At 47.1% G+C, this 25,427-nt stretch overlaps 2 protein-coding genes and 1 long non-coding RNA gene across 5 annotated transcripts in view; 1 reads left to right on the top strand and 2 right to left on the bottom strand.

The window, feature by feature from the left end:
* Nucleotides 1–733, bottom strand: part of DHX9 (DExH-box helicase 9) — a 28,982-nt gene extending 28,249 nt beyond the window's left edge. The window contains 1 exon segment of the mRNA XM_081012050.1: nt 607–733. The gene's annotated coding sequence lies outside the window, so the exon portion shown is untranslated.
* The window catches only part of LOC308480672, a 124,356-nt gene that overhangs the window by 8,703 nt on the left and 90,226 nt on the right, over nt 1–25,427 (top strand). The gene's annotated exons all lie outside the window — the stretch shown is intronic.
* Nucleotides 956–24,606, bottom strand: NPL (N-acetylneuraminate pyruvate lyase). 3 transcript variants are annotated; one of them, XM_081012278.1, is made up of 12 exons: nt 24,447–24,602; nt 22,565–22,666; nt 19,078–19,151; nt 17,223–17,310; nt 14,886–14,943; nt 12,597–12,672; nt 9,824–9,916; nt 7,923–8,071; nt 7,109–7,155; nt 5,488–5,572; nt 4,664–4,703; nt 962–2,922 (listed from the first exon to the last, which is right to left on the bottom strand). In XM_081012278.1, exons 1-12 carry the CDS (start codon nt 24,536–24,538, stop codon nt 2,771–2,773), a joined length of 1,056 nt encoding a protein of 351 aa, XP_080868404.1. In that variant the 5' UTR covers nt 24,539–24,602; the 3' UTR covers nt 962–2,770. The 3 variants fall into 3 exon arrangements, with proteins under 3 accessions (XP_080868403.1, XP_080868405.1, XP_080868404.1); XM_081012277.1 differs by lacking the exon at nt 24,447–24,602 and having other exon boundaries at nt 956–2,922; nt 22,527–24,440; XM_081012279.1 differs by lacking the exon at nt 22,565–22,666 and having other exon boundaries at nt 960–2,922; nt 24,447–24,606.

Here is a 25,427-nt window from a genome sequence, read left to right as displayed (position 1 = left end):
ATTATTTTTATTTATTTATTTGTAATCCGGCTATGTCCCTGACAGGGAGTCAAGGCGGCTTACAGATGAAACAGGAACACCTGAGGCTGCAACACAGGCCGCTCTAGCTTTATTAAAATATAAAGGTGATACAGAAATGTAATGAATACATAAATAAAATAAAAATAAATTGCCGCCGTCCCGCTTCCAACTCTACAATTCTATGACTCGAACCCAAGCACTGGCTTGGATGTGGAGGCATCACCGTTGCATTCCTAGAGCGCTTGCGCGGTTTCCCCCCCCCAACAGCCCAAACTACACCCGGAAATCAGGGGTCGTTTCACGACTCTGCCCTTCTCGACTCTATGCATGAAACCGGACGCCAACATAGCAGGGAGCACAAATGCGCACGCGCGCCTGGCTCCCGCCCACCAACCCAAGCAGCTCTACTGCGCATGCGGCTTCCCACTCCATTTTCCCCGCCGCCTCGTCGCGCCTGCGCACTCTCCTCCCTCCCCCGCCTCCCCCGCCCGTTTTTCTCTCCCCGGCGCCCCTGCCCTCACACCCACACATGCCAATTATTCTTTTAAAAAATGAAATCCTGCTAAATTGTCCTGCGCCGGGTACCTCTGCCTCAGCCCCTGGCCAGCATAGGAGCTTCCTCGGCCCGTCAAGCGGCTCCCGCTTCGCCAGGTCCTCCGCCGCTCGCCACAAAGAGGCCAAGATGGCGGCGCCTCTGCGCCTGCGCACTTAGGGGAGGTGACGGGCAGCAGCCGAGCCGCGGAGAGAGCGAGCGCCCCTGGCGGATGGAAGCGGCACTTCAGCCCAGAGCAAAAGCAAAAGCGCGGAGCCGCTGCGAGACGGGGCGGCGCGCAAGCATGTTTTTATTTCATTTGCATTTTCATTTCACTACATTTGCATGTGCATCCTTTGTTTGTTCAAGGACTAACCGAGGGCAGAGTTCTACGAAACTCTAGAGAAAGCCAATTCGCTTTGCTGCGTTTTCACTTTTAGTTGGCACTAAGGAAGGTGGTTACACTGTTTCTGTTTCAAGGGTTTGTTTCCTTTTGGAAATGAGGCACAGTGGAGACTGTGGTGTTTTTATGATATATGGTTTATTTATTTACATACATGCAACTTGAGCCTGCAGTGGAGGGGTTCACAGCATCAACACCCCCAGTGGCAGAGCTTCATGCTCCGGCACGGGGGGGGGGCGGAGAGCAGGTGAGGGCAGGGCTGGCACACATCCTGGGGGCATGGCCTGTAGGGGCGTGGCACCCCACGCGGGCAGGGGGGCAGCTGCGAAGGCACCCCACCAGGATCGCGCTGCTGGGGGTGGTGCGCTCCCCCCACATCCCTCTTCCTCCGCCAGTGAACACCCCAAGGGGGTCTTGTTTCAACTGTTAAAGGAGAAATCCGAGGGCTCCCTTGGACAAGAAAACAAGGCCACCAGCCAGGAATACCAGAGCAAAACAGCAGCCTTGGTCTTTATTGAAGACTGTCGCGACATGACTCCCACCTGCCACCAGGTGAAACAAGATGGAAGCCCAGAACAAAAGAAGACCCCAACTTTTATTAGTTACTAATTCCCCAAACTACACCCCTAGAACTACTATTGGATTCTCCAATAGTAGAATCCAGAGTGGGTGGGAGATTTTAGGATATGATCCAGATCAGTCCCCCACAGCTGCTATTTGCTTTGGAAGAAAAGCTCCCATTAGATTAACTTTTTAAAGGCCATTCACATACTTAGCAATGGAACAACATTCAGTAAGAACCGTGTGTGTGCTACAGAATGTTCCCCAGAATTCTTTGCCAGGGGCACAGGTTACTTGTCAGAAAAGTCCGGGTATCTGACCTTGAGATCCTAACTGGTATGGAGAATCTGCTGCAGCCATGGGGGTACATAGAACAGCTTCCTACTAACAGTGGAGTGGACAGTCACTGCCAATCAGTGTTAACAATGGTCTGACTCGGGATAAGGCTCCCTGATGTGAGTTGTAAAACAACCTGATGGGTGGAGAGGCTTCCTGGCCTCATCTCCAGCCATAGACCTGTTTCCTAGAAAGCACTGATTTTGAAGCAAGAGGCTTGAGTCCCACTATTGGATCTGCTCATGAGGAATCACCTCTAGGTGCTTACTGAAGATCGGACCTCCTGGCAGGATAGCTTTAGCTCAGTGTTTCCCAAACTTGGCTCTCCAGCTGTTTTCAGACTACAATTCCCATCATCCCTGACCACTGGCCAAGCTGGCTGAAGCTAATGGGAGTTGGAGTCCAACAATGTCAGCAACTCTGCAGGAAGATAGAAAAACAACTTGCAAAAGTTTCAGAACTTCTTGAAATAATGTCGACATTGGAGTTTCCAGAGTCTGGGTTCTGTAAACACAATTCAGGTTTACAAGGTACTAAATCCAGTTATATCACTGTTTGTATTTTGGTTAGGGATATGAAAGTGGCAAGAAAAGCATAAAGGAGTCTAAGCTGTGTCTTGATTCCCCAATAGTGCAAAAGAATTGATAGACGTTCTGTCAACTGCATCTTCCTATTTTCAAAATAAGCTATTTTCTTCTTATTGGAGAGGCACCCTATCCTTGCCAAGCAGCAAAGCAGCTACTCTTTTCCATCCAGGCAAGGTATGTAGAGGGCATCAATGCATATTCCCTGTTAGGAGTCATTGAGTAATTTCCTCACGGACGCTGAGCAGTCAGGATGCATCTCAAGTATGCAAGTGAGACCTGTTTACCAAGTTGCATGGCCCATGTTCCTATGCCCACACTGGATACTTAAAGTCAGCTGTAGCAACAGTTCTTCAGGCTCTCCAATTTGGGTTTGACACTGGCAATGAACTCCTCAGAGGCACTTGAGAGTGGAAGTCGTGGGGGACCCATGGGTATCCCTGAAAGCAGAGTCACGATTGCTTTGGTCTCTGCAACGCCAAAGCCTAGCCAGAAGAAAAAAGGACACAAATCATTCCACAACAAAGTTTCTGCCCCACTCTATAGTCGATGATGGAGGTCACAGCCACACCATACATTTAAAGCACCCATACCAATTCAAAAGTCATGGACAATCTTAGGAACTGTAGTTTGTTAAGGGTGCTGGGAATTGTAGCTATGTGAGACTAGTACCCTTAAACGACAGTTCCCAAGATTTTGAGGGAAAGCCACAACTGTTACAAGAGTGCTTTACAATGTATAGTGGGGATGTGACTAAAATAATTTCTTTTCATAAAAGAGCTTCCTCTCAGGAAGTCTGGCCCTTGCCCCCAACCTTTTAGCCAACTGACTAGTCCCCAACCTTTAATTATTGAATGTTTTTGACAGAAAAGTTAAAACATAATATTGTAATCAGATTTATTGGGTTTTCCAGTGTTCTAAGCTTTTAGTTTGTTGTAATTCTTACTATAAGGGATGTGGGTGGCGCTGTGGGTTAAACCACAGAGCCTAGGACTTGCCTATCAGAAGGTCAGCGGTTCGAATCCCCGCAACGGGGTGAGCTCCCGTTGCTCGGTCCCAGCTCCTGCCCACCTAGCAGTTCAAAAGCACGTCAGAGTGCCAGTAGATAAATAGGTACCGCTCCGGCGGGAAGGTAAACGGCGTTTCCATGCGCTGCTCTGGTTCGCCAGAAGCAGCTTAGTCATGCTGGCCACATGACCCGGAGGCTGTACGCCGGCTCCCTCGGCCAATAAAGCGAGGTGAGCGCCACAACTCCAGAGTCAGCCACAACTGGACCTAATGGTCAGGGGTCCCTTTACCTTTAATTCTTACTATAGCCCTGCAAGTCAGACAAAAGAACAACCAACTCATAGAATTTAGAGTTGGAAGGCACCACAAGGGTCATCAAGTGCAATCCCCTGCAATACAGGAATCTTTTGCCCAATGTGATGTCTTCATATTGCAGCTGGGGCAGCAGAAGGCTTGAAAGACTGGCCTGCCTAAAGGCTTCCCAGTAAGCTCAATGCAGAGGTGAGATTCCACGTGGGAACTTACTGATTCAACATGACAATGTCATATGAGCTCTCAAAATTCTAGGGCTGACTATACCACACGTGACATGCATTTACTGCCTGACATGGAGCGTTACTGTTGCTAAACATTTGGGGAATCTGGCTAAATGCTATGGCAGCGAACAAGATAATATTACAGATACACAATGGAATATCTACAGATGAAATCTGAGGCATAGTTCAAATGTACAAGCTGCTAGATGGTTAGCATAGAGTACATGCACTTTAGTGTAAGCACTTGAGTGCAAATAATTTGTTACTATAATCTTACAGTAATGTTATATATTTTTAAAGAAATGTATTTGGAAAAGAAATCGAGGTCTGAAAATCAAAGCAGTAGGAGAAAACCCATGGGCGTAGCCAAGGAGGGCCAGAGGAAGCTATCCCCCCAAATCAATAAAAATCAATAAAAACCAATACAAATCTGAGGTTCTGCCCCCTCCTAACAAAAATCCTGGCTACTCCCATGAGAAAAGCTGCATTTGAAGAAAGTGCAAGGGGCAATTTGCAAAGGAAAAATGGAGAGAGAGAAAGTTAAATGGAGTCTTTCAGAACGTATCTGCGCTTCTTGGGCAATAAAAGCTTTTTTTAAAAAAGGAAATTCAGAAGCATTCAAGCACGTTGGATAAACCATGTCTGATGGGCAGAAAAGGATTCGGTCTACTGTGGTACCTACCCTGTGCCATGAAAAAGCTGATTACTTCCTGGGTACTGCACTAAGAGACAGAAAATAAGTTTATTAATTTTATTATAGGTAATAAAAAAGGTGTAGGGCAACTGGAGGTGGTATACACAGTGTTAAACTGGAGGTGGTATACATAGTGTTATCAGGTAATTAGGGGAGAGGGAACAATGAAGGATTGGGAAGGGAAGTGCACACACGATCTGAGGTGGGTGCAATGAAAGTGTTTATTTACATTTTTGGCAAAGTGCCAGCTAGGTCATATGGGTCCCACGCCAACTGTTTGCAAATACAGGACAGGTGCTCCTCATTCAGCAAGTGATACATGTCAAGAAACCTGTTCCCATTTGCCCATTGTCCCAAGCTGAGTGAAGGGTAAGGGGGAGAGGCACACTACTTTTAGTGTGTGTTATCTGTACCGTACAACTTACGGGTGTGTGTGTGTGTGTGTGTGTGTGTTATACTCCGGGGATAGAGCATAATGCCAAAATCGTGTATAGTCAAAACACAATGGGTTAAATGGTGGGTGGGGTTGCCATTCCCCCCCCCTTAATTTTTTTTTGGCTAAGTGCATAAAGCTGAATAGAGTTGATGGCATTCATCTGTCTCAAGAGACAATGGAGTACACCTCCAGGGGTGAAGTCAAACGGCTGCGTTAGCAGCACCCAGGTGACCTCTCTGGGGTGCAAGCCTGGGCAGTGGCTATGGAGGTCCTGGGCTGCCAGTGTAAGTTAGGAGTTACCCGTATACAAAAGGAAGGAGGAATCTGTTATCATACTATCATCCACTGTCATCAGCTTCAGTTAGAAATATCATACCTGATATTTTTGTGCCAAGGAGAGGTCTCCCTTGGCAAAAGCTTCCAGCATTGAGTTATTTGCCTTGCCCAGATAGTTATAGGTGCTGTACAAAAACAAAAGCCAACAGAGCAAAGGCAGAGTTAGTATTAATATGTGCCGCCATAACTAGAATCGATTGAGCAGAATAGCAAATCTGAAGGTATCCTTCCAGTGCAAAACTGGGAGTTGCTCCTGCACAGAGTAGCATGTCACGTGTAAAGGGAAAGGGACCCCTGACCATTAGGTCAGTGTCATGTGTAATAAGCTATTAAAAGGGAGAAAGTGGGAGGGGAGATGCTCCTGCACAGCGTGTGCCCTCTGTGGTTACCATTCTAAATGGGGCAAGGAACTTTGTCAGACTCAGAGCCACATTCCCCTCTAGACAAGCTTCCAGGGGCCACAAGACAGTGGTGTCCAGGGCCAAAGGCAAGAAATGCAACATTTGCACAAGAGGCTGCTTTCTTCCTATCCTCCTTCATCCAGGGAAGGAAGAGACGTGATCAGAGTTCAAGGACACCTCCCTGCCAGGCGAAAACACTCAAGCAGGGTGCAAAACATAATTGGTTGAGAGTAATCAACCAACGCGTTAGCATGCTGAATATGAATGGACCCTTAGCCACAATACTGGTCAGCAGGAGAGGGCAGAAGGTGCAGATAATAAGAATTTGCAGGCAAAAAGCTAGACAGGTGTTTCCCAAAGTGGGCAGTACCGCTCCCTGGGGGGCACTGGAATGATCTGGCGGGGGACAGTAGTAGCCTCAGGTGCAACTGGGGGCATTGAATAAAAATAAGGGGGCGGTGGAAGAGAATAAAATTTTGAAAAACCATTTGTACATGTTTCATCTATTGTGTAATGATGCTTCCCGCCAGGTCGGGCCCCGTTGCAGGATGGCAGCAATGCCTCCCCAGATGGCAGTCATCCTGGAGGTGGCGCGTTTTCCCAGGCTTGGGTGAACCTTTTTGGCTCACCTGATCGCAGCTGGCCTCCCTATTTGGCCAATGGCAGGCAGGCGGCTGCACCAGCCCCGCCCCTGAGGTTGATTGGACTGAGCCACTCCCTTTAATCCCAGGGACTAGTCCACCTCCTTGTCCAGTTTTGAAAAGCCACATGTTTCATCTGTTGTGAATAAGGTGTTTTATTTACAACATCTTTCTTTACTATGTTGTAGGACATATGTAGAAATATAGATACATAAAAGAATGCAAATTTGTCACAGAATCTTTCTGTTTGTTCATTTCCTGGGGGCGGGGGGCACTGAGTTTCTTTTCTGAAAAGGAAGCAGTAGGCCAAATAAGTTTGAGAAGCTCTGAGCTATACCAATAAAGAGAAGAAAACTGTTTCAGACATGAAAGTTTTCTTACTCATCACTCAGCTGTATAAACAAAAGCTGGTGCAGGGCTAAAAGCAGCCAGAAAAATGAACTGCAAAATGATCCTCTTTGCTTCAAAAGACATGGCATTGGAACTCATACTTTCTCATTCATATAAAGATGACTGAGGCTGCTAGCCTAACCCTCCTTACCTGGGAGTAAGTCCTACTGAATTCAATAGGATTTACTTCTGAGTAGACATAGGTTTGTGCTGTGAAAGAGAGACTGACCTTCCAACTGCCCCAGTCGCTCCCATAGCGAGTGCAGCCAGGAGTTGCTGGTTAGGGAAAGACAAAAAATACATCTTTTATTTCCTTAAGAAAACAGTAGAACAACTTATCGCTGGGAAGACAGTATTCAAAAAGTGATCATGGCCCCTAAAAAACCAGAGGCATTCCTGTTGGGGATGACCGGAGTGGAAATATCAAAAGCTAACCAGAAATTGTTCATGTTTGCCACTACAGCAGCTAGAACTTTATTAGCCTAAAAGTGGAAACAGAAAGAATACCGACAATAGAGGAATGGCAGATGAAGGTGATGGACTATGCAGAATTGGCAAAGCTGACGGGGAAAATCCAAAACCAGAGTGACCAAGTGTTCCAGGGGGAATGGAGTAAATTTATTGAATACATAGGCAATCATTGCAAACATATAAAAACACTAGCAGGACTGCAGCAAAAGTTCACAATGTTTAAAAGCAGAAACTTTCTACTTGTGTTTTAAGTTCTAAATAATTTAAGTTAAATGTAGAAGTTAGACGGTATAAATGTGCCGTTGTGTTTGATAAAAACCAGATGATGGAGCGGAGCGAAGTCAAAAGCTCAGAAGAGCTAAAAATTTGTAAAAGGTGATACGATGTTATAATATTGCTTTAAAAAATGGAAAATTAATTTTAAAAATTACATAAAAACAAGTGATCACGGCAGCTCTTTGGTAGGCAGAAGATGTCCCCAGTAGCACAAAAAGCACTACTTGGTTACATCGCTTTAGGAAGCCATCGTGCCATTCTAATAGACCAGAGTTATTAATGTAGAAATGCCTTACCTCATCCACACCATACAGAAGTACAAACTGGCCTCTATCATTTTTCTTCACACACTGCCCAAAATCCAGGAGATCTTTATCACTGAACTTCACCCCCTTAAAGGTGGGAATCTGCTCTATCATCCCATCTAGCAGTTCTTTGGCAGGAACTGAACAGAGAAGGAGAGCAAAAGAGAGGAACACCAACAGGTTTCCAAGTCTTACTGGGCAAAGCACATGACCACATCTGGCAAGAAAACATCACAATAGAGGCTGTGAATCTATCCCAAAATACACTGCAAAGAATGTGTTCTTGTGAAAAGGTATAAATCTGGGAAGAATGCCCCAAAAAGTTCCCTCTTCCTTATCTGTGGAAGGCAACAGAAATTGAATTCCTTGATCAGAATACACTATAATCTTACACTAGATTTTGCAGACGTCCTCTTGCCTCAGAGCAGGAACTCTGGGAATTGTGGGCGCACTTCTGGTTTCTGCAGATGGTGGAAAGGAGCGTGAGTCTGATCGTCTGACGGACTCGAGCCCAGCGGAGAAACGGGGAAGCGCCAAGGTGAGGCGCACCCCCCCAAAAGCCCTGAGAGGGTCTCATAGAATAGAATCATAGAGTTGGAAGAGACCACAAGGGCCATCGAGTCCAACCCCCTGCCAACACCTCTCAGGGTGTTGAGAGGTCCAGAAGCCTGCAAAAGGGCTCTCCTGCAACCCCCAAACTCCTTTTGTGCTGGAAAGTATGGGGAGGGGGGAGGAAACGGCGATCGAGCCTGCGGTCATGGCAGTATCACAACTCTGCGGGAGCGAAGCCTCAGCTCAAGCCTGAAGCAGAGATCTTCCAAAAATTACTACCAGGCCAGTGGAAAGGTAAAGATTTACTTTCGGAATTAATTAATTAGGCGGAATTTGGCGTCAAAAGTCCATTCCCGTCTTATTAGTAACTATCACTGCATGGAAACAATTTGTAAGTGAAAAGGTTACTAAATCTTTCTTTATAAAACTTATGGATACTGTCTGCTGATGGGAAAGTTGGAGTATGCTAAAGTTAGGAAAAAGAATGGGAAATGTTTATTGTTCGAATGCAGGGTATTGCAAGTAGGTTGAAACATCAATAGGCCTTGACTAAACACTTGCAATCAGTAGAAATTTGGATAAATTAAGAGAATACTAAGGAGCTTCTACTATGCTCCTTAGCCCCTTCATGGATCACTGCCTTGCTGTGGCGAAGGGGCTTGAATAACTCAGAGAAACTATGAGCTATGCCGTGCAGGGCCACCCAAGATGGACAGGTCATAGTGGAGAGTTCCACGTGATCCACCTGGAGCAGGAAGAAAGAAGGCTGATCGCCGAAGAATTGATGCTTTTGAATTATGGTGCTGGAGGAGACTCTTGAGAGTCCCATGTACTGCAAGAATATCAAACACATCCATTCTTAAGGAAATTAGCCCTGAGTGCTCACTGGAAGGACAAATCCTGAAGCTGAGGCTCCAAGACTTTGGCCACCACATGAGAAGAGAAGACTCCCTGGAAAAGACCCTGATGTTGGGAAAGATTGAGGGCACAAGGAGAAGGGGACGACAGAGGACGAGATGGTTGGACAGTGTTCTTGAAGCTACCAGCATGAGTTTGACCAAACTGCGGGAGGCAGTGGAAGACAGGAGTGCCTGGCGTGCTCTGGTCCAGGGGGTCACGAAGAGTTGGACACGACTAAACAACAACAATGCTCCTTAGACCATGTCTCTACTAGTACAATAGATCTGGGGCTATCTTGACCACCACTACATTCTGAAGCACAATCCTATGCATTTGACATTTGCCTAAATTAGTTAAGCACCAAACATACACAGAAAGAGCTGCTGAGTCCAGCTTTTCCCTGAGATGTAATTAGGATGGTCTAGACGAGTAACACTTACTTTTTATACCAGTCAGGGGAGGGATGTGATAATAATAGAATGGGATGCCTGGGGCTTCAGATGCAACATCCCGCAAGAAGGCAAGTAGAGCATCTAAATAAGAGAAGACAAGGAAAGCAATTGAAAACCTGGGTAATTTTGAAGAGCACACCTCATGTGCAATGTAGGCCTATGTGACATGCAAGCAGCAACCCCAAACTGCCTGCACAACTATCCCCCCACCATCCAACACACAGAGAGTTTAAAATCCACTCTTGAAGGGGTGCTGTAGTCACTAATTCATCTGGGTCTTCATCTTCCCAGCTCGGTTGCCAATTGTAAATACGTGGCTGGAGGTGGAGAGCCCAAAAAGGAGAAAAGGATTGTCCCAGGCTTTCATCTGGGATTCCCAAACCACCAGATCTGATTCATGTCAGTGAGGATAAATGATGGTAGCATCTCAAATGAGCACAGAATATGTATGCAGGAAGATTCAAGAACAAAAAGACTGCAGACCTGTATCTTCATTATTTGTGAATTGTGAGATGCAAGTCCAGGCTCTATAAAAGTAGAAAACTTCCCAGGAGATTAACTAAGTATGTTCAAAGCTTAGATGCCTCCTTCCGCATGGTACGCAGAGGTGGACCTACAGCCATTACCTTTATCTTCCTCTATATTCATGGAAGGGCATACTCTGCACTCAAAAAAACCACACACACTCCCCCAAAACATTCTGGCTAAGGTAACCTGAAATCTGTACAAAGAAAAATGGGCTTTTGCAGCCTATATAAATTATGCAAATTTGTATAATTTATCATGCTCATCTTGCGTAATTTATTCTGTCTCTGTCAGTCAAGAGGAGAGGCAATGAGCCACGGAAGGCCCTGGAGCCTCACCTCCTGGTCACTGGAATTCTTATTCAGCCCCCACTCTGGCTTCTGAGATTTTACAAGGTCCAGTACCTGATCATTTTAATTTGTGTCTTCCAAGCCACAAGGACTGCAAAGTTGGTTTCTTTCCTTTTCAAATGGAAGCAGAGATCCACAGGAAGGTGAACTTGCCCCCAATGCCACATTTTGTGGCTTTTCTACACTCCCATAGTATACAAAGAGGGAATGTACCGTATTTTTCGCTCTATAGGACGCACTTTTTCCCCTCCAAAAATGAAGGGGAAATGTGTGTGCGTCCTATGGAGCGAATGCAGGCTCCTTGGCTTCGCGGCGACGCGCCTGTCCTGGAAGCCGGAGGAGGAACAGAAGGGTCTCCTTCTGTTCCTTCTCCAGCTTCGCTGAAGGGCACTGCGCCTTCTCCCTCTCTGCGCAGCGCCTCTCCTGTGAAGGAGAGGCGCTGCACAGAGAGAGAAGGCGCAGCGCCCCTTGAGCAATGCGCCTATCAAGCGAAGCCGGAGGAGGAACAGAAGGGTCTCCTGTTCCTCCTCCCGCTTCGCAGCGACGCGCCTGTCCAGCGAAGCCCGAGGAGGAACAGAAGGGTCTCCTTCTGTTCCTTCTCCAGCTTCGCTGAAGGGCGCTGCGCCTTCTCCCTCTCTGCGCAGCGCCTCTCCTGTGAAGGAGAGGCGCTGCGCAGAGAGAGAGAGAAGGCGCAGCGCCCCTTGAGCAACACGCCTGTCATGCGAAGCCGGAGGAGGAACAGAAGGGACTCCTTCTGTTCCTCCTCCAGCATCGCAGCGACGCGCCTGTCCAGCGAAGCCCGAGGAGGAACAGAAGGGTCTCCTTCTGTTCCTTCTCCAGCTTCGCTGAAGGGCGCTGCGCCTTCTCCCTCTCTGCGCAGCGCCTCTCCTGTGAAGCAGAGGTGCTGCGCAGAGAGAGAGAGAAGGCGCAGCGCCCCTTGAGCGACGCGCCTGTCATGCGAAGCCGGAGGAGGAACAGAAAGGTCTCCTGTTCCTCCTCCCGCTTCGCTGAAGGGGCGCTGCGCCCTCTCCCTCTCTGCACAGCGCCTCTCCTGTGAAGCAGAGGCGCTGCGCAGAGAGAGAGAGAAGGCGCAGCGCCCCTTGAGCGACGCGCCTGTCATGCGAAGCCGGAGGAGGAACAGAAGGGACTCCTGTGAAGGAGAGGCGCTGCGCGGAGAGCGAGAAGGCGCAGCGCCCCTTGAGCGACGCGCCTGTCATGCGAAGCCGGAGGAGGAACAGAAGGGACTCCTGTGAAGGAGAGGCGCTGCGCGGAGAGCGAGAAGGCGCAGCGCCCCTTGAGCGACGCGCCTGTCCAGCGAAGCCTGAGGAGGAACAGAAGGGTCTCCTTCTGTTCCTTCTCCAGCTTCGCTGAAGGGCGCTGCGCCTTCTCCCTCTCTGCGCAGCACCTTTCCTGTGAAGGAGGGGCGCTGCACAGAGAGAGAGAAGGCGCAGTGCCCCTTCAGCGACGCGTCTGTCCTGGCTTCTGCTTTAGCCCTGCGCAGCCTCTTTGGGCAGGGGGAGCCTTCACCCCGCTGCCCTGAAGAGGCTTGGCGCGGTTACCCCAGAAGCCAGAACAGCCACACGGTATCCCAGAAGCCAGATCCCTCTTGCTGTTCTGGCTTCTGGGGTTCAGAATAATTTTTTCTTGTTTTCCGCCTCCCAAAACTAGGTGCGCCCTATGGTCCGGTGCGCCCTATGGTGCGAAAAATACGGTAAATTGAAAAGTAACGGCCAAGGTATTGATTATGCAGCAGTTAACAGAAACAGCTCACATCCTCTGGCTTTACCGCTGCACATCCCAACAACATTGTTCTTCACAGTACTGAAGACCTGCCTGGGATGTGGATGGAAAGAGGGGAAATAATACAGTGGGACCTGCCTCCTCACCTTTCTTCACCTGTTTGAAGAAAGAGGGGGTGATGACAGCTATGCCATCCGCTCCTATTTCTGCTGCATGCTTAGCCTGAAAAGGAAGGAAAGAAATTATATCCATAGAGATTGGCACCATCACGCAAGTGCTAGAAAAGGAACAGATCACTTGTCTATTCCCCAATTACCTGAGAATTCCCCAGCTAGCGTTAGATATACAAATATAACTGGATCTCCCGATGGTATTGTTTCTATAGTTTTGAGGAGGAGATATTCTGATTGCAAAGCAATTATTTTGGTGGGCTTTGTGTGTCTTGATCATCTGCAGTGATCACATGTTAACAATCAGCTACTCCAAGTATCTGCAATGCAAATAACACTTTATTTTTTAAATAGCCGGAACCCACTTAATTTGTTGCAACCATACACTCACCTTATTTTCTCCCTAAAGCTGCTTCCCTGAACCTGGCGCTCTGCAACTGATGTCAGACTCCAACTTCCATCATGTCAAGCCCACGTGGCCCATGGTCAGGGATGATGGGAGTTGTAGTCCAACAACATCTGGAGAGTACCAGGTTGGGAGAGGCTGCTTTAGAGGGACCAGAAGACCTGCTATCCTTCATAGGAGGCGGAATTTCAGCAAGTGTAGCTTCTCAACCCTGCACTGACAGGAAGGGAGCCAATGTGGCATAATGGTTAGAGTGTTGGACTAGGATGTGGGAGACCAGGGTTCAAATCCCCACCCAGCCATAAAGCTCACTGCCATTGGGTTGCCTTAAGCCATGCATTCACACTCGGCCTAACCTCCCTCACAGGGCTGTTGTGATGATAAAATGTGCAGGAGGAGAATTATATATAGTATGCCACCTTGAGCTCCTTGGAGGGAAGGCGGGATATAAATGCAATGAACAAATAAATGTAGGCGGGACTTTCTCCTTGTGCAGCCAGCATTCATGTAGGATACAAAGAGGGGGGAAATACATTTGGATCCCTTCCTGTCAGGATTCAGGCCTCATCATGGGACTGAAACTGCCTTGGTCACACTGGTTGATGATCTCCGGCGGGCTAGGGACAAAGGTGAGAGTTGTTTCCTAGTTCTGCTGGATCTCTCAGCGGCGTTTGATACCATCAACCACAACATCCTTCTGGACCATCTAGAGGGGCTGGGAGCTGGGGGCACTGTTATACAGTGGTTCTGCTCCTTCCTCCTGGGCCATGTTCAGAAAGTGGTGGTGGGGGATCAGTGTTCAGGCCCCTGGCCTCTTACTTGTGGGGTGCCTCAGGGCTCTGTCCTTTCCCCCATGCTTTTCAACACCTACATGCAGCCGCTGGGAGAGATCATCAGGCGGTCTAGGCTGGGTGTTCATCAGTATGCGGATGATACCCAGCTCTACCTCTATTTTAAATCAGAACCAGTGAAGGCCGTGAAGGTCCTGTGTGAGTGTCTGGAGGCGGTTGGAGGATGGATGGTGGCTAACAGATTGAGATTGAATCCTGACAAGACAGAAGTACTGTTTTTGGGGGACAAGGGGCAGACGGGTGTGGGGGACTCCCTGGTCCTGAATGGGGTAACTGTGCCCCTGAAGGACCAGGTGCGCAGCCTGGGAGTCATTTTGGACTCACAGCTGTCCATGGAGGCACAGGTCAAATCCGTGTCCAGGGCAGCTGTTTACCAGCTCCATCTGGTACGCAGGCTGAGACCCTACCTGCCCGTGGACTGTCTCGCCAGAGTGGTGTATGCTCTAGTTATCTCCCGCTTGGACTACTACAATGCGCTCTATGTGGGGCTACCTTTGAAGGTGACCCGGAAACTACAACTAATCCAGAACGTGGCAGCCAGACTGCTGACTGGGAGCGGCCGCCGAGACACCAGTCTTTAAAAACCTACATTGGATCCCAGTACGTTTCCAAGCACAATTCAATGTATTGGTGCTGACCTTTAAAGCCCTAAACGGCCTCAGTCCAGTATATCTGAAGGAGCGTCTCCACCCCCATTGTTCTACCCGGACACTGAGGTCCAGCACTGAGGGCCTTCTGGCGGTTCCCTCGCTGCAAGAAGCCAAGTTACAGGGAACCAGGCAGAGGGCCTTCTCGGTAGTGGCGCCCTCCCTGTGGAACGCCCTCCCACCAGATGTCAAAGAGAACAGCTACCAGACTTTTAGAAGACATCTAAAGGCAGCCCTGTTTAGGGAGGCTTTTAATGTTTGATGTATTGTAGTATTTAAATATTTTTTTGGAAGCCGCCGAGGTATAAATAAATTATTATTATTAATTATTATTATTATTATATTAAAAACACACACTCACCAGTCCCCTTGCTTCTGGTAAACTGAGTGCACCAACATGAATAATCACGTAATCTAGTCTGCAAAAAAGAAAAGAGGAAAGTGTGTGTGTGTTCTTCTTATTGCTGATAGTCTGCAGTGCAAGCATTTCATAATATCTACTTAACTGCAACCTTGTCGAGGACAAACTCATGTATTAAAACCAGGTCCATGTATTTGTACATGTGCATGTACTGTATGTCTCTATATCAGGGTGGGGAAACACAGACCTAGAGGTTGCATAAGGTCTCAGCCGCGTTGTCTCCAGCTATTTTTGCCAGGGTGGGATGTGCCCCCCAGCCATGACGATGCTGCTTGCTTGCCTGAGTGGAGGATAGAGAGTGTGAGGGAAAGCAGCCTCTCGGCTTGAAAAGGTCCTCCTGATCTAAAATCTTGGAACAGAAAATCTGCTTTGCTGAGAGGCAATTAAGAATTAACAGAAAAGCAGAACAGGACACTTGATTCCTCCTCAGACATCTCCAGTCCAAACTGCTCCACAGCTTTCCCTCTCCCTTGATAGTCTTTCACTTGCTTTCAAATGATCTGTTCTAAAGCAACTTGAAGAAGAAGAAGAGGAAGAGGAGGAGGAGGAGGAGGAGGAGGAGGAGGAGGAGAGCATTGGGACTTAATGTGCAGTTAGCCTCTCAGTGCACACACATCCGCATACAGACGTGTGTTCATCACATGTGACAACGTGCAACACAGGGATATTGGCCATTTAGTCCAGTGAAGAGGCATATTTATGCAGAAATGCAGTTATTTCAAAAAGATGAACAGCAAAATAGAACACAGAGCAAAAGTAGAACGCAGTCAAAATCTGTAGGCACAAGATTAAGAGACACAAGGACTCTGGCTGTGGAGGTGGAACGTCACCACCATACAAAGCATCACCGTTGGCAGATGCTACCTATGCCAGCAAACTGTGGAATGGTAAAAATTATTATTTGCAGGGGAAAAGGAGGATGTTGAGTCACATTCCCCCCCCCCCAGGAGTGCCCCAGAAACTCTTCTCTGAAGATTTGTGCCTTCACTTAGCAAGATTTAAAGCCAGCTTAATCAAAAATAAATATCTTAAGTGGTTTACATAAAGTACTATAAATATTCATAAGAGAACACCAATTAAGAAAAAAGAATGTATGATATTCAGTGGGAAAGCCAGGAGTCACAGGACCATGAAAAGAGCTCTGCCAGGTCAGGCCAATGGCCCATCCATGCGGTCAAGCGTCCTGCTCTCACTACGGCCGGTCAGGTGCCTCACCTGAGCTCCACAGCCCTCTCCCCACTGGGCTTCCCAGCCACTGGCATTCAGAAACACAAGGACTCTGGCTGTGGAACACCACCACCATACAAAGCATCACCGTTGGCAGATGCTACCTATGCCAGCAAACTGTGGAATGGTAAAAATTATTATTTGGCCTATTCACAGCTGCTTTACAGGTCACATCCACGTGCTCTTATAGAATCAGAGGATTACAGCTATTTAAAGTTTAAGCAGTAGTCAAGGTAGCAAATTAAAAAGAGAATGAAAGGGGGCTGCATCAAAGCCATTTGAAATCGCTTTTAGCAAGCTTTTTGAAGGGGAGATTAATCTTTAAAAGCAGAAACCAATATATCCACAGACTGTTAGTATTATGAAGTTAACATCTGCAAGTAGAAGGAATAGGATTTTTTAAAGCTTTCATGCTCTGCCCTCCAGTGATTTCTACATAATTCATACATAGAATCATAGAATCACAGAATTGTAGAATTGGAAGGGACCCCAAGGGTCATCTAGTCCAACCCCCTGCAATGGAGGAATCTCAACTAGATGCATAGTCATACAACCTTTGCTTTAAAAACCTCCAAGGAAGGAGAGTCCACCACCTTCTGAGGAAATCTGTTCCACTGTCATAAAAGGTAAAGCTATTCTTTCATCTCTGAACCAGCATCATCGCAGCCCAAGCGTTCTGTCTTAAAGAAACAACACTCTCTCTTTCCCCATATCCCACCTCTCCATCCTTATTTTCAGCCTGCAAGGAATGGTATAGACACAAACAAGACAGACAGCTCTCCTCCGATAAATATCCACTTTTATTTTCCTTGTTTTCTTTGAGCAATGAGAAGAAATAAAGAAATCTGCTGGAGATGAGAGACAGACATTAACATACTGCAGCTTGTTACTTTCAACAGTAGTCTTGAAAAACTGTTCCCCTCTCCCTGGCCTTTAAAGGGGGAAAAAAGGAAGGAAACAGAACACAGATTTCACAATCAACTGTCTTTGCTTAGATAGCCAGTGATTTCCATGAAACACACCAATCTGCCCCCTCCCCGAGTTACTCACTTATCTTTGCCCTTCGTCACCCACTCTTCGGCCAGCTGCTTCCTCTCCTGAATGCTCAGGGACAGGCCTTCTCCTGTAGTTCCATTTACTGTGACCAAAAAAGGAAAAAATGGAAGTATTTGCACACATAGAAAGAAGAGATTTTTATTTTTTATTTTTTTTGCAGGGGGAATGATTACTTCAGCATGTTTGCAGGAAGCCTTGCTTCACAGCTAATAATAATAATAAATAATAAATTTTTATTTATACCCCGCCCTCCCCAGCCAAGACTCAGGGCTCAGGGCGGCTAACAACCAATAATAAAAACAAGTGGATTAAAATACAATTTAAAAGATTAAGATACAACATTAAAACATTAGGATGCAGCCTCTTCACAGGAGGAGAAAGAAAAAAGAAAGAGGGGGAGGGAATCAAATTGGCTCCAAGCCAAAGGCCAGGTGGAACAACTCTGTCTTACAGGCCCTGCATGGAGAAATCAGATCCCGCAGGGCCCTGGTCTCAGGAGACAGAGCGTTCCACCAGGCCGGGGCCAGTGTTGAAAAGGCCCTGGCTCTGGTTGAAGCTAATCTAACTTCCTTAGGGCCCGTGACCACTAGGGTGTTGCTATTTATGGACCTTGAGGCTCTCCGTGGGGCAGACTGGGAGAGGCGGTCCCGTAGGTACGAGGGTCCAAGGCCGTTAAGGGCTTTAAAGGTCAAAAGCAGCACCTTAAATCTGACCCTGTACTCCACTGGGAGCCAGTGCAGCTGGAAAAGCACTGGGTGAATATGCTCCCATGGCAGGGACCCCGTGAGGAGCCTCGTGGGGTGCGTTGCAGGAACATAGCAAGCTGCCTTATCAGGGCCGGCCCACTCATGAGGAAAGGTGAAGCGACTGCCTCAGGCAGGTGAACCCACAAGGGCAGCAGTTCTGGCCTCCAAGGAATGTATTAGCGGTGGCGGCAGCAGCACACCCCATGCCACCTCTACAGCGGCCTCTTGGCCAATAGGAGGCACTGCTGATCTCCTCCCACCATCTATCTCAATGTAGATCTTTAGTCCCCCCTGTTCCTGATGTAGATCTTTGCTCACCCCTTCTTCCCTGGAGGGGTGGGGTGGGCGCCATTTTGTGGTTTACTGCAGGGGCCAAAATGTCTTGGTCCAGCCTTGTGCCTTATACTGGGTCAGATCTGTTGGCCCATGGTACAAGGGCTAAAGTTCACAGAGAGGTTTAAAAAAACCAATCTCTCTTCCCAGGGAACTCTGGGAATTGTAGCTCTGTGAGGCGGAATAAGGGTTTCCTAACAACTTTCAGCACAGTTAACTACAGTTCCCACAATTCTTTGGGGGAAGCATGCACATGGGACTTATCACAGCAGAAACTTCCATGGAGAAGGCTCTGTTTCAGAAACAAGTACCTACAAAAACCACACACTGCAACAATAAATTAGCCATTTCAGTTGTCATAGGCCTCCCTGGAGTGAATATGGGCAGCCAAGTTATCTACCAGACTGTGCATAGACTCTTTTGATAAGAAGAGCTCTGCTGCATCAAATCAGACCAAGGGCCAGCATCCCATTTCCCATAGTGGCCAATCAGATGCCTTCCTACAGTGGAGGGGGCTGGACTAGATGACACTTGGGGTCCCTTTCATCTGTACAATTCTATGCCTCTGAAAAGCCTAGAGTACAACAGCACTCTTCTGCTGTTGCTCCCCAAACTGACACATTCAGAGGCGTGGTATTCTAATCCTGAAGGTAATATAAAGTTATCACGACATATTGTGTCATCTTAGATGTCTGGGGCTGAAATGATAGCCATTTGTGTGTAGGAGACAGTCCACACAAAAGCAAATGGTCTCATAAGCCATATCTTACCAAAGACATTCTTCACACCTTGCTCATTTATCAGGTAGTCCACATATTGGCCAATCACAGAGAGGTTGATTTCTCTGAAGAAAGGAACACAAGACAGGAAGCATGATCACCTATATCCGTAACTGAAAAGAAAAACCCAGAATGTGAAGTGCCAGGCAGGTACACATGAAAACTGAACCTGAACAACCAATCTTCCCTCGCCAGACAGATCATAGAATCATATGATAAAAGTCATCACTCCGTGCAGGATGCTAATGCCATATTAATTTTGTTTCCATTCACAGTTTTTCTGGTGTTTTCACAAATGACACAAAAACAGAAACCAGAAAGCCAAAGAAAGGAGAGCCCAGAGCATGAAAACGTTCAACCATGTTTTGCAGGCTGCAAAAGCTGTTGTCCCTCCTTGTTCCTGTTTTCCCCCTGCTATCTCTGGATAGCTTTCCAACTCTGAATGGGAGCAGCAGGAAAACACCGTCTGTCTGACGTCACCAGGTTTTGCCAAGAGCAGAGGCCTCGGAAACTCTGTTCTGTCTAGCTGCCGGTCCAAGTGGGGCTTCTGGATATAGAGCAAGCAGCAAACCAAACAGGGAAGCCCACCTGTTTCCCACCCCGTCCCACTTGGAAGAAGCCCCAGTCCATGGCCCATGAACATTCAGGGAAGTCCATCCTGCCTCTTTGAAAGGCATTTGCACGGCCACAGGAGCAGGAGGAAGTCCTGGGCCAAGGCATCGTTGCCACAGGGTGTCTGGCTCCAAGGTCACCTCACTTGTTTGTACCAAGGTCAACGTTGTTAATAAGTGCCTCACCCCTTGCTGACAGAAGCAAACTAGTGATCTGTGAAGATGGGTCACATTCTTGAAAAGAGAATGGCTGACCAACAACACTGTTTTTCCTTCCTGATAAACTCTGAGTAGTCCTGTTCAGCTCTTAATCTTAAACTTGTCGGGTTGCACAGGGCTCCAGGAGCCAGAGAGGCAGCACAGGAATAAGCAAGAGTCTGTTTTTTAAAATTTAGTTTTCTTTTGTTAAATGGGGGCGGGGGGGGGGGGGCTACCATTATGGTTTATTCCAATGGTGGGCCAATTTCACCCTTCTATAGTCCACTTTTTTTTCTTCTTACTAGAACTACCACGGTTTTATATTCATATTTATTGCATTTAATCTAGAAGTATTTATAAACTGCTTAATATTTATAAAATTTCTAAGCAATGTACATCATAAAAAGCATATTCAGTATGATTTTTAAAATATATATAAAAAATTCATGGATACAATCAAAATCTACATTAAAGGGAGCGACTGGTCCTTCTGAACTTTAGGTGGAAGTGAGAATTGTGATTTTTCCATTGATTAAATAGGCAGGCAGTTTCCTGAATTCACCAGGCAGGGAGTGTTTGCTGACTCTGTTGAACGCCTGTCATCTCCCCTACCAGGCAAGAGATCCTAACTATACAATCTTAACAGTTAAGGTTTAACTAATCTGTGTTCAATGACTGCCCAAGCATGCATGGTTGCTTAAGAACGGATGAGAGGATCAGACCAAGGTCTACTCAGTCCAGCACTATTTGCAAGAATTCCAGCAACCAGCATACACTGGGTTGGCCACTAGAAACTGGATAATGCAGGGAGGCAGACTGCCCACTCCTAGTCTACTCTACACTAGAATAATATACCGTATTTTTCGCTCTATAACACGCACCCAACCATAACACGCACGTAGTTTTTAGAGGAGGAAAACAAGAAAAAAAATATTCTAAACGAAACAGTGGATGTATGATTTTTGTGGTTCATGCTGTGGCCACAGACATGTGATCTGACAGTGAGTTTGGAGTAGCCCAATGCAAAAATCCTGAGGATCCATGCTTTGTAACCATGTTTTTGCACCACTGCGGCCCCAGGCAACAGTGGGTGCGTGATTTCTTTGGTGCAAGATGTAGCCATGGACATGCTATGTGATCTGATGGTGAATTTGGGGTGACCCAGTGCAAAAATCCTGAGGATCCATGTGGATCTGTGCTTTGTAACCACGTTTTAAGTGGGGAGGGAAGGAAAAGCACTCAAGGGACAAGGAGCACGCGTGGGGTGTACGGAGAAGGATGCTGCTAATAATGCAGAAGAGGGGTTTAAGGTGAGAAGGAACATGCGTGGGGTGGGTGGAGAAGGATGCTGCTAATAATGCAGAAGAGGGGTTTAAGGGGAGAAGGAACATGCGTGGGGTGGGTGGAGAAGGATGCTGCTAATAATGCAGAAGAGGGGCTTAAGGGGAGAAGGCTCCTCTCCTCTCCTGCTTTGCTCCTTTAAAGCAAGCAGGCTCTGCTTTTCTCCCTCCTCCCCGCTCATCCCCGGCTTAGCGAGCTGAAAAACTTTGCTGCTATGTAGCGAGCTGAGTGGGGAGGAGAGAGGGACAGAGAGCCTGCTTGCTTTAAAGGAACCAACCGGACAGGAGCTGCTTACACTCGCTTTGCTCCTTTAAAGAAGCAGGCTCTCTGTCCCTCTCTCCTCCCCACTCAGCGGCTCATCTCCCGCTTTGCTGTTTCAAAGCGAGCCACGGAGAAGGGAAGGAAGGGGAACCATGGATCCTCTGCTCACAATTGCAGCAGATCCCCCCCCCCCCGCCACCCGTAGGCATTCCCTCCATAACATGCACAGACATTTCCCCTTACTTTCTGGGAGAAAAAAAGTGAGTGTTATGGTGCAAAATACGGTATCTGCAAAGGATTGGATCCAAACACCTGCTCCAGATCAGGATCCTCCACATCTTACAAAGGAGCCCACTTGGGTGAGGAGCTAAAGAGGAACTCCAGGCATCTCCAAGGGACTGTGTGCAACCTTTGGGGTGTTGGGTTCCCTCTCCTCGGAACAGCAGGTCACAGTGCCACTTCACAAATTGCTTTAGAAACACCTCTCCATTTCAACAGTGGTTGCCATAGAGAAATGGTGACTCCTTAGGTCAGCCATCCAAGAGCCCTCAAGGTGTTTCTGAATCCAAGTCCCATCAGCCTTAGCCATGCCCTAGTGGAGTGGGTCTTTGAATTCTGGTATCCAGGTACACAGAGCCATACAGAGTAACTTTGTAAGTTATGTATTTCACACACACTAGAGGCCCTTGCTCTGAGGAATTTAAAGAAGGGGAGGCAGCAGTATGGGAAAGGAAGAGATAACAGTCCAGCTGCAAATAAGCAGCACACTGCCTCTGAAGAAGTGCAAACAGATACCTCAAGCAAGTGAGCCAAGCCATCTGCTCAAGAGGGACAAAAACTTAGTATTTTGTAGCTGCAGAGAAGTTGTGCTCTAAAATTTGATGGCAAGACCCAACACACTGGTTAATTATTGCCATTTTAAATCCAATTTCCCCCTTTCTGTTGCAAGACATGCGCAGATAGGCAATGAAGGATATGATAAAACGAATCATGATCTGTGCCTGTGATTTATTTAAGAGCCCATCAAACCTTACTGCCGTTGCTTTGAAGGCCAAGGAGATAGTTACCCATCCGGAGTCATTGGCGTGACAGTGGCTGCCACCACACCCTGCAGTTTCTTCTGGGCTGCCATAGAGCGGTTGGGGTGGAGTCCGAGAAAGAGAAGAGCCCTGGTTGGGACAGGAAAATAAGCAGATGTTGAGTAGCCTTCTCTTAACCCTTACAGACAGAGTCCAGGACAGAGAGAACTTTCTATTGTTTTTTTCAAAAACAGTATGCAGTTTTGGCAAACATTCAGCAACAAGACAAATAAACAGCCACCCAACAGCACATACTGTACCTTGCCTCATGACTGAATTTTTAGTTTTTAAAAGCTCTTATTGCTTTTAATGGCTGTACAGTGGTACTTCTGGTTGCGAACAGGATCCGTTCCGGAGGCCCGTTCGCAACATGAAAAGCCCGCAACCTGAAGTGCCATATCTGCGCAGCGCAATTTGGTGCTTGTGTGCATGCGCGAGCAGTGAAACCCGGAAGTAACCCTTTCCGGTACTTCCGGGTTGCCGCAGGACGCAACCTGAAAAAACATAACATGAAACAAACATAACATGAGGTATGACTGTATTTGTTTTGCAAGCCACCCTAGAGAGCCTATGTTCTGGGAATCCTATATGGATTTCATGATGCAGTAAGTAAATGCATATGGCATTCACTTCCACAATAATGGAAGCTGCTGGAGGAGGGAAAGGAAAGGAAAAGGCGGTTCCCCTTATGCTCTGCTTGTGGGCATCTTGGATACATCTGGTTGGTCACTGGATGAAACAGGATCCTGGCCAGAACCAGTATTCCTAATTCAGACGTTACAGAGAAATAGAACTGAGTATCATTAATGTACTAATGACACCTTGCTCAGAATTCCCTCATGGCTACTCTCAATGGATTCACGTAGATATTAGACAGATATTCAATAGACAGGGGACAAGATGATACCACCACAGTTATAGGTGGAGCCCAGTCATGTGGTCCCAAATATCTGAAGGAGAGAGGACTCCTTCCATACGCACCTGCCTGGATATTATAATCGGTGCTATTAGCAGTGCTGGCTGCCTTCTAAGGCCTGCAGGATGAACACCCATAACATGACTTTCTCGGCGGTGGTTCCTCCCTGCCAACAAACATCTAGTGCCATCATTGTTCACTGTGGCTTGGTTCAAATACACATCTTTGCCCAGGTCTTGGGCAAGAGGGAGATAGTGCTATAAGATCTTGCTGTTACTGAGTTGCAGGAACCTTGAGGTGAAGGGTGGGCTATAAATCCAAATGACTATCTTATCTCTCTATCTAAACTGCTGACTTTCACATTTCAAAGGCAGAGTGTCCATTGCTTCTTTGGGCCCCTAAGTGTTTGCGCTTTCAAAGAACTTCATGAAATCACCCTCAAGATTCAACAACTTCTTGCACACGGCACTTCTACCACTCCCTTTCCTTCTCCTCTGCCTTTGAAAACCAAACCAAACCAAACCAAACCAAACCAAACCACAGCCCTTCAGCCTGAAAAAGAAGCGGACAAACCACTTTGTGACTTTCACTCCACCAGCCATAACTAAAGGAGGCAATAAGACGGACAGCTGCAGTTTTGCATTTGCACACAAACTGTCTTCCTGGACTGTCTTGAACGAATATGAAAACACCATTGCTGTTGTTTTAAAAAAGAAACACCATTGCTTGAGGGCATTCCTCCCTCTGCAGAGCATCATGCACTCCTTAGAAGACAGTTAAGGACTGCATTGTTACAGATGACCAGTCCCTCGGACCATGGCATAGCAAAGCAATAACCTCGCCCTATTCATTGCCCAAGAGCCCTGAACTAGCGTCCTCCTTTGCCAACAAATCTGGCACCGTGCGCAACCCGAGCACCGGCAGACATGGGCACAGGGCTCCCCGCTCTCTCACCTGGCCCAGCCGAGGAAGTTCTGCTCCCGGCTTCTACGAATCAGGCGGCTTTGCTGCTGCTTTAAAAGAAATAAAGAAACATTACTGAGCATGCCCACAGGTTTGGAGCATGCTCAGAACAAAGAGGTGAATTCACTGCCCTGCATTAAGCAGCTCAACGCAGCTGCCGGAGTTTGCTGGCTGAGAGTGAAAACGGGGAATTGTAAATGCAAGCTCAGCAGGGGGAAATTAAGACACGCATCAGGCACAGGGACTCACCCGGTTTTCTGGGATGAACAGCAAGTTTTTGATTTCAGAGACATTGAATTATACACGCACATGCAGAAAATATGATTTTTATCCCTCCCAAATTCTAAAATCCATAGTGAATAGTAACATTAACAGCACAATTCTATACAGGTTTAATCATTAGGAAGCCTCGTTTAGATTTACTTCCTGGTAAGCTAACAGTGAACTGCAGTGCTATAGTGTAACTATATATATATATATATATATATATATATAGTATATATATACACACACACATACATGTACAGGGAGGCCTTGTACAGTATAGGGAAGTTTTTAATGTTTGATATCTTACTGTGTTTTAATTTGTTGGAAGTTGCCCAGAGTGGCTCGGGCAACCCAGTCGAATGGGCAACATATAAATAATAGGTTGTTGTTATATGTTTATTAAAACATAAGTGACCAAGACCTGGGAGGCAAGGGCTCAAATCCGCCCTGAGCTGTGCAGTTCACTGGGTGACTTTGTGCCAGTCCCAGTCTCTCAGCCTAACCCACCTCACAATGGGGAGGGGGGGGGGAGAAGCACGTTTGCACCCCGAGCTCCTTCGAGGGCAGGTGGATATAAATGTAACAAATAAACAAGCGTGCACAGGATTGTTTGAACAAGCAAATGCAATAAAGGCAGATTTATTATGGCACAAGCATTTGTAGAGTGCTTAGTCAGATGCAATCATAAAATACTTTAATTTGAAC

The sequence above is a fragment of the Podarcis pityusensis genome (genome assembly GCF_964106645.2).
Source record: "Podarcis pityusensis genome assembly, chromosome: 6".
In the NCBI taxonomy this organism is placed as follows: Eukaryota; Metazoa; Chordata; class Lepidosauria; order Squamata; family Lacertidae; genus Podarcis; species Podarcis pityusensis.
Note: the sequence above shows the minus strand (reverse complement) of the source record. Positions and strands in the feature narration are given on the sequence as shown.